The 12,257-nt window shown below is 42.5% G+C and overlaps 1 protein-coding gene across 3 annotated transcripts in view; it reads left to right on the top strand.

Moving 5' to 3' along the window:
* The first annotated feature begins 4,388 nt into the window (after window positions 1-4,388).
* znf423 (zinc finger protein 423) overlaps window positions 4,389-12,257 on the top strand; it is a 161,076-nt gene continuing 153,207 nt past the window's right edge. For 2 of the 3 annotated variants that reach the window (XM_065022612.1, XM_065022611.1), the window contains exon 1: window positions 4,389-4,638. In XM_065022612.1, the coding sequence (XP_064878684.1) occupies window positions 4,404-4,638 (235 nt within the window). In that variant the 5' untranslated portion in view covers window positions 4,389-4,403. Of the gene's footprint in view, window positions 5,394-12,257 lie in introns of all 3 variants that reach the window. The other variant, XM_029668154.2, reaches the window with a different exon arrangement.

The following is a 12,257-nucleotide window of genomic DNA, read 5'->3' as shown; positions in this document are numbered from 1 at the left end:
ATGTAAGCCTACATACAGGAAGCAATCAAGTTGAGAACTGATTTTTTTTTGCACAGGAGGGCCCTCCCCTGAAGCCTACATATACTTTACTTTCCACTCCTTTCACAATTGGATATCAATCAAAATGTATCACTATGACTATTCCTGGCACCGTTGTGTCAGAATTCACAGGATCTGATCTGCAGTTGGCTCTTAATGGGACGTGTTTCTTCGTTACCTTTACCCCACATTGGGCCTGTGTGTGCTGCTGTGAATGAGATCTTCATTAGGATCCTCCAGTCCCCCCCCCATTGCCACGGATAAGTGCCAGGTAGGCACTCTAACAGCCAAACATGTTGATAATTAGACCCCTGTTATTGGAAGGTGTTATCACAACCATTAACATTATAATGTGTGGGTACCTATAAGGGGTGGGGTAGGTAGCTTTGTTTGTCGAGATTGATGCCCCTTTCTCATTTAAATGTCATGGAGGGTCAATCAGAAAGACTCTATATTATGATTGAGCACGTGTCTCTGGTACATTTTGATCATGTGTACTGTATGACATGTATTATTGAGGGGAAATGTGCACTGTAGTCTGCATGTATTTGTGTCTCGTGGTATGAAGTGTGTGCATGGGATAAGAGTGAAGTCACCCACTCCTTGACTCTCTCTCTCACACAAACACACAGTACAGAGAGATGAGAGGCTGTGTATTTTGTTTCCATCCATTCTACAAGACACATTTCCTTTTTTCCCCTCTGCCTTTTTGGCAAAAACATGCTTCTCTTTCTCTTTTTTTCCTTCAGTTTTCCTCCCCAAAGTTGGTTGGCTTGACTGTGCCGCCATTCCTCAGTTCCTCAACATCAGCGACAGATCCGGCAAAGCCCCTGTGCACAAAAGGCTTTAATTGGGTTAAGTTTGTCCGCCACAGATAACATTTCTCTTTCTGTGGAGAATAAAACAAATTGCTGGCACTAATGGCACTGTTTAATGTAGCTCTTATTATTATGGATGAAGGAAATTAGGAAGAGACTCCCTACAGAGAGCTGATGTCGTGGGAGTGAGTGCATTGTTGCAGCTCACCAGAAGATGTTTGCTGGAGTGCCGTCATCCTTGCCTTTGCCTCCACTTCCCCCTTTCACTGCCAAAAACACACATGACACACTTTTTAAACCCAGTATGGGCAGAAATCCCATTGAATGTGCATTCACACAAAAGTCATGAATTGAGTGGCATATTCTAGGTGGGAGAAAATATGAGGGAAAAGTTCTAACTTAACAAACGGAAAACATAATAGATGTACATTGGGGTCAGAAATGATTGAAACCCTTGATAAACATAATCAATAATATATACTGAGCTATATTCTACGCAAAAACAAATGGGGAAATATTATTTTATAAAAATACAATTGATAAGTGGAAGATTTTTTCTTCCTAAAAGAAGTATGGGTCAAAATCATTGACACCCCTATAGATTCTTATAAATATAGTAGTCTGTTATTGGTAATGGTGCTAACCTCTCACCGTTACCAATAACAGGGGAGGTTAGCATGTTTTGGAGCTATAATCTGTGTAATATTCTCTATCGTCATTATTCACGATTAATTTAGGATGATCTGTAATCATGGTAGCATCCACATTAATGTAGAAGTGTTTAGAAACCTATTCTATTCTTATTTACAATAAAAGGTACTCCCAAATGACCCAATACATTATTATTCATTTCTATTGGGCCAAAATAACCTGAAACACAACCAAAACAAACTGAAAATGCATCCAACAAGTTTGTATAGTCACAAGCGTAGTCATTGCATGCTGGGAATATGGGACCAAATACTAAACTTGTGACTACTTTATTTCTAAGAATCTTTATGGGTGTCAATAGTTTTGATCCCTACCTTTTTGAGAAATAGTATTACTTGTTAAACAAAATCTATTTCTCTGAGCAATTGTATTAGTAGAAAATAATATATTTTCCCCATTTTTTGAGCATACAATATTGCTCTGTATTTGATTAATTTATTTTATACCGTCATTATTGCTCATCTTTATCAAGGGTGTCAATTTCAGACCCCTCTGTACATGGATACATGAATATCCCAACAAGCAGCACCCTCCTCCTCCTCCTCCAATCTCCCTTCATCATCATCATTATTGTTCTCTGGTCCATGGAGGCCTGTTCATGTGTAGAGCATCTGAAATCACTGTGCTGCCAAACCCCAAACTGTGGTGGGGAACCTGAGCAACAGCAGAACAAAGAATTCCTCCATGCACATTTGGCTGGAGTTTAACACAGTCAGAGGAAATGGATTCATCTTAAGTGACAAAAAAATATACAGTTAAATATTGGTCAAATGTGTATTTTCCCATGCATATTTATTAAAAAAAGATACTAGAGACAAAATGATTCCTCTGCTCTCACCTTATTGCTCACTATCCACACACAGACACCACGCTTAAGAGACAAAAAGAGTGTGGCTTTGCAGTATTTAAATCAGTTATGTCTAATTATTTCCTTTAAAAATAGCTTATCTAGGGCAAAACCAATGAGATGTAACATTGTCTGTGGAAGTGTGGGGGGGGGGGGGGGCTAGCAGAGCTGGCAAGAGTTCAGCTGAACAGAACAGAGAGAATCCGCTGTAGGCAACATAAATATAACATGAACTCTCCAGGCTTGTGACAGTACAGTGAGGGAGTGTTTAACAGGGCTTTCTGAGGCTAGTCGTACTACACCAACAATATACATGTATTTAAGGTGGAGAGGCAATGGGAGAGGGACAGACAGGAAACGGACTGTTGTTGCCATCAACTGTGTTGTCTGTGGTTTGTGTGACAGGTGTATTGGTGTGCTCCTTCACATCCTTGTCAGTTTTCATGTGTCATCATTAACTGTGTTACCAATAATCAAACAGCATTTACAATCAAGCAACAACACAGTGACGTCTACATTGTAATGTGAGTCAATAGAATGTGCATTGCAGTCACATTTCACATGCTGATCTAAATCAATTTAAGCCTACGTGAACTATGTAGACATCCCCAAATCAAATGTGCTAACCTGGTTTTCTAACACAAAATCCAGTGAAACAGAACAGCATTATTATTGAACTATATTACATGTCCCTTCTCCTAATACTTCCACAGCCCTTTTAGATTTGCCTAATGATTCTACTGGCCCAGTGTGGGGAATCAAAATGGCAAGCAGGATATTCATATGTCCCTGCGTTGTTACTGCTAGACCAGAGATTGTCTTAATTAATATCAGCCACATGTCTTTTTGCCTTATTCAAAGCTGGTTGATGCTCTATAAAACCAAATCCGAACGATGACAGAGGGTGTAATCGCGTGCTATGTGATTCAACAATACTACTTTTAGAAACCATTCATCTCTCGGCTGTCCTTGACCCTTAAGGAGCTTGTAATGTGGGCTATTTTCCTCCTTTGTATTTATCGAAGAATAAGGGACTACTGCGGAGAGATTTTACCCTTGTGTGCCAGCGGCCTCTCTCTGGGACGCCACAAGCGCTTTAAAAGCGGTCTCCAGGCGTGCGCTCATTTCAGGGGGAGTTCAGACGAGACAAGAGGGGCCCCCACCTCAACGGGGGTCAATTTTAAAGGCCGCTCCGTCTCACAACGGGGGCGAGGCTCAATCTGCAGGACCCCCCGCAGGTCAAGACAGGGAGGGAGCCCACCAAGTTATCCATGACAACGTTCGGGCAGCTCTAGCTTGGTCAAAGAGCACACTGTGCAGGAGAGAAAATAACAAAGCACCATGTGATTTTAAATATTTTTCTGGCTCATATTGGCAACATGTCCCTTTTCTGTAGGGGACAAACACACGAATTGCAGTCCTAGTCTGAACTGTTATGGCTCAGCAGTTTGCCCCCAACACATAACTCCTGACATTATGAGTTCCGTTGGTGTTGAAAACATATGGCCCTCTAATAGGTCCTGTCCGAGGGTTAAGCTTACCACAAGTGAGGGCCCAGACCCCTTTGATAAAACAACATAAATACACTGCTAGGCCGATTATTTCAAATACATAAAACATGTGAATAATTACATGACTGGGATTTATATTTGTAATCGGTGCATTTAGAAAGCCACCACGCACAATTATAGGCCCATATAAAAAAAATACAATCCAGTCAGACTAATTTATGATAAAATATAAACAATTAGGCCTATGTATGTCAAAAAAAATATCAGGTTGCATTTCACGACTACCGACTTTTAGAAAAAGAATTTAAACATAATTGGCAATCGTCAACCCTAGTGAGAAAGTAGCGCACGACTAACCAATTTAAGATGGAAAGGACTAAAACCGAATCCGGTCCGTATTTTTCACGCGCTGTGCAGCGTTCTTTGATGCTCCGTGTTTTGGCCCCGATCCGTGCTCCAAGTTGAGCTGTAGTTTCCATGGCTGACCATGGTTTGGTGCTGTTGGCTCTCTCTGTCTGTTCAACCCAGGCTGTGCATAGCTCCCTGCGGGATCAGAGCGCTCCCCCGCCGGGACCCTACTCTCACATCCTCCTGCTGGGACACGGCTACATTTCCAGCCAAGCCTGGCTTTATTATGTGTGTCTGCGCTGCAGCCCCGCCAGCAGTCGGATCGGGAGGCGGAGGGAAGACCAGAGTCAGGACAAAGAAAAAGGTAGAGAGGGGCTAAATACTACAAACATTTGACTGATTTCAGGATTTAAAAACACAAATCCCCAAGGGGTGAAAATGCTGGGTAAGGTTGCATTACCCATGCCACCTTCTGAAAAATAACGGACGAAGGGAGGTTCGGTGTTCGCAAGATTAGGGTAAAAAAGAGACTTATTCCGAGAACTGCACCAACAAACCATCAAGACGAAGAGGAAACGGAGACAACGTAACGCTTGATTTAACGGAATTCTATAATTGTATAGTCAATGTCATCGTATTTTGATGTATTGGCACCTTTCTAACGGCCCGATCAGGTGTTACCGCATGGCTGTCATTTTGGCGTTGGCTGCATCTTTAAACTTGGACTCTACCGATTAAGTCGCCTATAGCTAAGGTGTTTATGAACGTAAAGGAGCAAAAGATACTGTCGTCACGGACTCCGAAAGAAAGACGCGTTATTCCGTTAATTCTACAGGTTGAGTCCAGCCGAAGAAGTTACATTGCTGGAGTATCCGGGCGCAGCTCCTCTCCACAGCTCCAAATTGTATAGACTACTCACCTCCCCTTTAACTGGACTATAGGATACTATCAGACTTAAGTTGTCGCATTGCAACAGGCAAAGAAGTGAAAAACACGCCAGCTGAAGTATCCATCTATATGACTGTTTTCGCAAAATATTAGAGATCGATACGAGAAGAAAATACTTTCACAATCCAGAGATGTCTAGACGAAAACAGGCCAAACCGCGCTCCGTAAAAGGTAAGTTGTTTTAATGGGGACAAACTCTCGCATGACCAATAATATTTCATGACTACCTTTTGGCCTTGGCTACTATGTAATTCAACAATTAAATATCCTCACTGTGTTTTATTTATATCAAACAAAAGCCTAAGCAATTTAGAGGGGGAAATAATAGATAGGCCTAATTTATCCGGTCCAACACAGCCAACTTTTTGTAGTGTTGCAATAGTGACTCAGGTATTCCCTGGTCAGTTGATTACTTAATTGATTTAAAATTGTGACCACATTTGTTACTTGACTAGACTGCAATGTGTTTGTTTCATTCGCTACTGTTCACCTGTATCGTGGAGATGTGTGTGTATTGATGGTCACCCCTGCTGTGTATGACGCGCATTAAGCCCGTGCATTCCCACATCTTGCATATGTTGTTTTTCCATCGCCATGATTAAACTATAGGCATATTGGTTTGTTTTACTTGCTAGACCGTTTTCTTGGTAACCTGTATTTTCTAGTCAAATTCAATTGGACCGCATCCGTGAACTGAGAGCGAGATGCTACTGAGCCATTACAGTGAAGTGGACGGGCAAGGGGCATTTGGCTCGTTTTGCCTCTGTGGAAACCAGATGGGCAATGGGGTGGCCATGTGGTCCCGAATTATTACCCCTCCCCCAATTAGTATTTTTGTTCTAATTGGTGGCAACAACGTGCAATGGTTGAAAGGTTATAAAGCCTACATTGTTTTCATTATTTATTTATTGTTTTGTTAGTTGTGCTCTCTGTGCATGCAGTGGATGGTTCACCAAGACTAATGGCAAGTTGAAAATGGGTTGATGACCACAGGGGTTGGTATGTTTCTGAGTCAACAGAGATTGGTGTCATGACCTCTCGGGATACCTTTGGTGTCTACTAAAATATACACTGGTTCAAAGCAAGACATTTTAAAATGATCACATATAGGCTGAATATGGGAAAGGGATCACTTGATTATTTCAACAATTACTAATATTGCTGAACTAACTACAAGGCAAATACAGGTAACTCCCAAAATAAAGGAAACACTTGAGTAAATCAGGGATACAAAGTATATTGAAGGCAGGTGCTTCCACACAGGTGTGGTTCCTGAATCAATTAAGCAATTAACATCCCATCATGCTTAGGGTCATGTATAAAAATGCCCAGTTTCCCGTTATTTCAGCTGCTATGGCTAGAATTAAAGATCTCAAGAGGGGTCTCAAAGGAGCATAGTGGTGTGTGTGTGTGTGTGTCAATCACCATATCTCAACACAAGTGAAAACTTATGGGAGAATCTGAAGTGGTGGCTGAGACAGCGTTTTCCACCACATCAATAAAACACCAAATTATGGAATTTCTCGTGGAAGAATGGTGTCGCATCCCTCCAACAAAGTTCCAGACACTGGTAGAATCTATGCCAAGCCGCATTGAAGCTGTTCTGGCAGCTCGTGGTGGCACAATGCCCTATTAAGATGCTGTTTCCTTTATTTTGACAGTTACCTGAACATGTACTACATGTCATGTGAAAACAAATCCCCATTTCTCTGCTTAAAGCAAGCTAGTCTTTGTACTGTTTTGTATCCTGAGTGTGTGTGTGTTTGGCAGTGGCAGCTTGTGGCTTTGAATAAACAAAGCTTGTGCTTAGTCAGTGATGCACAGCAGCCAGAGGCCAGATCTATGTGTAACTAAGATGTGTTCTGTTGCTATCTCTCCACAACACCTTTCCCACTAACTGGCATATTCTCAAATTATGAGTGAGTGTCAGTGGTACAGGGCATGCACCGGGGATTATTTGTGTTTTTCCTGTGTCCTCTTGTCTCTCACCTGCTCACTCAACTCCTACGAGTGCCTGTCAATGCCAATGCTCAAATCAAATATTATTGGTCACATACACATATTTAGCAGATGTTATTGCGGGTGTAGCGAAATGCTTGTGTTCCTAGCTCCAACAGTGCAGTAATATCGAACAGTGCAGTAGTATCTAACAATTCACCATAATACACACATTTAAACGTAAAAGAATGGAATTAAGAAACATATAAATATTAGATTGAGCAATGTCGGAGTGGCATTGACTAAAATACAGTAGAATAGAATACAGTATATACCGGCTATGATGAAAAAGGATTTGAGGAAACCACCAATCCTTGTTATCATCAGTAGGTTGTGGTGGAGGGATTTACTATCCTAATTGTAGATGGCTAATTGAGGTTGCATTAATAGCTATGATTGGCTGTTTTACTAAATGGGGAGGGGGGAGAGGGGAGAGGGGAGCGAGTGGTTCTTATCAAAATATTATTTCTCCCGATTAATCCCTTTTTAATGTGTGTCTTTGCGTAGAGTGCCTGGCCGGGGTATTTCTGTTTCATATCTCCTCCGTCCCCATGAGTATTTCATGCATTATGTAGTGATGATTATTACTTAATTACACATTAATAAATCCTCTTCATTTACAGGACATTAAGCGGGAATGAGTGCACATGACATCCAGGGAGCGAGAGAGCACTTATTTATTTTCCACAGTGTTGTTTAGTCAATCAAATCAAATAGGACCTTTAACCTGGGATGGGGGAGAAGGAGCCGTTGGAACAAGGCTTGTTCTAGCGCTCCACCTCCCCTCTGCTTTCCCCCCTCTTTCCACGCAAATTCCACCAGTAGTACTGTTTACACCAGCTTCCCCTATCAATTCAACATTTTTCTAAGTTGCAGTAAAATCTTCAAACATCTTAATCTATTTCTTTAGCTCCCCCTGGCTGAGATTGTAATGTTTCTCTTCTCTAGATTCTGTAGTGTAGATATTAATTTTGTGCGTCCGTTTTATGTTGACATAATAGAGTACTTGATTGTGTTATTTGTGCAGTTAAATCGTCTCTCAATCTACATTATGGTTAGATTATTCAGTTGCTCGTACACCTTTGTAGTAACACTGTAATTACCTAAGTAGTAACATTGTATTAACATGTGAGATAGCACTTCAGTAATTAGCAAGAGTTTAGCGTTTTTTTTTTGTTATACAAGAAGAAAAGGGATTGTTCTTTATTACATATTTTGTTATAACACAAACGATGCAATTTCCAAAGCAATTGAGCACCCTGTAACAACAATGCTTGTACTCAAGTAATTATAGTGTTAATTATATACAGGCGAGCATCTCATTGAAAGAGTTACTGCTGCATATTGTTATGGATTGATGTGGATTTGTTTTTCAGGAAGTGTGTGTGTGAAGCATATCCCTGGCATCCCTCTACCCCTCTCTCTGCCTTCCTAAAACCATCTATTTTAACATTAAATGGCATTGTTATTGTCACCTAGGCTTTTGGTAGCACAGCCAAAGTTTCATTGGTCAACAGGCTGTTATAAAACAGTGAAGGGAGATACCACAGGGCAGATTGAGTGATGAGAGCCTGCTCCCCTGTCTTTATTCTCGTGTGTGTGTGTGTGTTTGTGTGTGTGTGTGTGTGTGTGTGCGTGTAAGAGGGAAAAGCGAAAGTCCAGTTTGTCTCTTTCACATTATATACAGACAGTGATATTACACTTTTATGTGCCTTTGTGTTTACTAGCAGCAGGCAGGCATGAAATGTCTTTTAGCAATAGTTTTGTCAATCTGTGAGTATAGAAGACTGTTGCCCTGTATTAATGGTAGGTGAACCACAAAATAGATTTTTCTAAGCCTTTGTAAAATGTTCATTGACTACACAGCAGGGAGAGTGATTTTTGTCTTGTATTTTGATATGACCAAAAAAGTAATTGGTCATTGTTCAGCCACAGCGGTCGACTCTTTTTATATAGAGCTTATTGGTTGGCACAATATCATATGGATTTTGCACATTTTTCAAGATGGGAAAGGGGGGGCTTTTTTAAAGGTACAGTGCTCTTCAGTTACATGAGTCATTGAAATAGGAAATGGAATAAACTGCTTATAGTGGGCTGATACTTACAATAAACGTTGCTCTAGAATCAGTCGGTTATTTTAAAGATATTGTCAGGGATGGATCTGATTCTTCCTTCCTTCAAAATAAAATGTTATTGGTCACAGGTGCTGAATACATCAGGTGTAGACTTTACAGTGAAATGCTGAACACATCAGGTGTAGACTTTACAGTGAAATGCTGAACACATCAGGTGTAGACTTTACAGTGAAATGCTGAACACATCAGGTGTAGACTTTACAGTGAAATGTTTACTTATGAGCCCTTTCCCAACAATGCAGTTAAAAACTAATACAAATATTTTCTAAATGAAAAAAAGGAAATGGTAACACAATAAAAACAATAACGAGGCTGTATACAAGGAGTACCAGTACCGAGTCAATGTGCAGGGGTATGAGATAGTTGAGGTAATACAGTATGTTCATGTGGGTCGGGGTAATAGTGACTCGCCAATCAGGACGTATAATAAACAGTGCAGCAGCAGCGTATGTAAAGTGTGTGTTGGAGTGTCAGTGTTGTATTAGTGTGTGGGTGGAGTCTAGTGAGTGTGCATATAGGCAGTGCAATGGACTCAAAACAATTAAGACAAATAATAAAAAAGAGATTCAAAGTAAATTGTCCGGGTAGCCATTTTTATTAACTGTTCAGCACTCTTATGGTTTGGGTGTAGAAGCTGTTCAGGTGCCTTTTGGTCAGACTTGGCCCACAGTAGCAGAGTGAACAGTCTATGACTTGGGTGGCAGTAGTCAATGACAATATTTAGTAGGGCCTTCCTCTGACACCGCCTGATATAGAGGTTCTGGATGGCAGGGAGTTCGACCCCAGTGATGTACTGGCGCGTATGCACTACCCTCTGTAGTGCCTTGCGGTAGGATGCCAAGCAGTTGCCAAACCAAGCGGTGATGCAGCCAGTCAAGATGATCTACAGGAAGGAACTTCCTTCCTGTAGTGTAGAGTAGTCTTACTCTACAGCGGTCCCTACTGGTGTGGAGATGTGTGTGCCCAGGCAGGGTGAGCTCCCTTGCGGCCAATGTGTCTGCCATTGACAACTCCTTATCAGCAGCCTGCCTGCTAGTGTGTATGGAAGGATCTGTCTTAATGGAAGAGCTCAGTTGTAGGCTGTGCCATTGTACCGGCTTAGCACCAGGGTTTATCAGCGCTCTAGACTTACTGGGCTGTAACCACGGTCCGCTCAGGTCCCTCTCCGCTCCGCGCTTCCTTTCTAAAGAGCCAACGACGCCGGGGTGACTTTTTCTATTAATTATGTTTGTGTGGTTTGTTCCCTCTCCACTGCTCCCCCTGAACCCCCCCCCCACCCCTCCGGCCTGCCAACCATAGCTCCCCCACCAGTACCTCCCTGTGGAGTCTGTCCTCTCCTAGGTCCCTCACTCTCAAACTCTGTGCTGCTGCATTGGGCGGATTAAAATGTGTTGGAACAATGCTTTCAGAAAGCTTCGTTCCTAATCTGCTCCTTCCTGTGCAAATGATGTGTACAGGACCGTAGCCTCAGAACGGCCAATACTCTCTCTACCCTACGAGCCAAGTGTGGGAGTAGATGTAGGATTTGTATTTTGTTTCACTGTCGTGTGCTGTTCTTTTTTAAACATTTTTAGAACAGTCAAATATTGTGCAATGTTAACCTGAGGGCGTGTGGAATGGCCCACCTGTTGTTTGATGTTGAACCAGGCTGATCTGTGGCAGACACCCAGAGTTAACCAGCCTAAACGCCTGAGCAAGGTGCAGGCTCCGTAAATGGGATATGTCAAGCGCAGCTCTTTGTGAGCCTGTGAGTGGTTTAGTGAGTGAGTGTGTGAGTGTGTTAATGGGTTTTGTGTGTACATGTCAGTGCAGTGGCTCCAGTGTGGGCAGAGGGCTGTGACCCAGCTCTGCTTTGACCTCGGAGAGAGAAGGCCAGAACCATGAACCTTCTGGGGGATAGCTACAAGAGCCAGATCAGCACTAGCAGAACACTGCTGTTTGTCTGGTCCAACAGCGTAGGCAGAGGTCTTCATGTTCATTTCCCCCTTTATTTCTTCCTGTTCAGTTTCCTGCTACTTTCAACCCTTCCCGTCTTTGTCACCTCTCTTCCTCCTGCTCTCCTCTCATCTCCTCTGTCTCCTTGGCCCGCCATGATGTCCGTGAGGCTGTGTTCATGCTCCTTTCTCTAGGCAGCTGCTCCTCGATCCCACAGTTTCTCCGTAGACTGTACATTAAACATAAGCAAAGGGGGCAATTAAGCACCTTCGCCACACCTGGCTGATGCATATATTTATTGAGAAGCTACTCGCTTGGAAGGCTCCTCGTCCCAGCTCTGATGATTAAAGGGTGGTTGTTGGGGAGGGGAGGGGAGAGGAGAGGGCCTGATGCTGAAGTCATTAATGAAGAGCTTTGGTCCTGTGTTGACCCCTGCTGACCCCTGCAGCCTGCCTTGTGTATTACGTGTTTTACTTTTCTATTATTTCTCTTTTCTTTCTCTCTGCGTTGTTGGGAAGGACCCGTAAGTAAGCATTTCACTGTTAGTCGACACCTGTTGTTTACCAAGCATGTAACGAATAAATTGGATTAGATTTTTACCTCTTGCCAGGAGTTGCTAGGCCTCCTGCTGGCCAGGCCCTAGATAATGGATCCTGCTTGGGTCCTGGGCTCCTTCCAGGGCTAGTATGGGTCTCAGAGCTGCAGGGGGAGGCAACTGGAACAGTCCTGGGTGGGAGATGGGAGACTTACTGTGCCCACGCACCAGGAAAAATCCTCCAATAGCTTCCTTCTGCTCAACCTATTGATTCCACTGCGCCTGGAAACTTTCCTCTGAAATACATGTGGAGTTAAAAACCGAGAGAAATTACTCCAAAGGATTGAGTGCCCTGGGCTGTGTGTATACATTTGCTGTGTTGGGTTATTAAATAGCTTTTTGAATCACAAAACATCAAGTACATTCAGGAAG

Source organism: Oncorhynchus nerka, linkage group LG9a (assembly GCF_034236695.1).
Source record: "Oncorhynchus nerka isolate Pitt River linkage group LG9a, Oner_Uvic_2.0, whole genome shotgun sequence".
In the NCBI taxonomy this organism is placed as follows: Eukaryota; Metazoa; Chordata; class Actinopteri; order Salmoniformes; family Salmonidae; genus Oncorhynchus; species Oncorhynchus nerka.
Note: the sequence above shows the minus strand (reverse complement) of the source record. Positions and strands in the feature narration are given on the sequence as shown.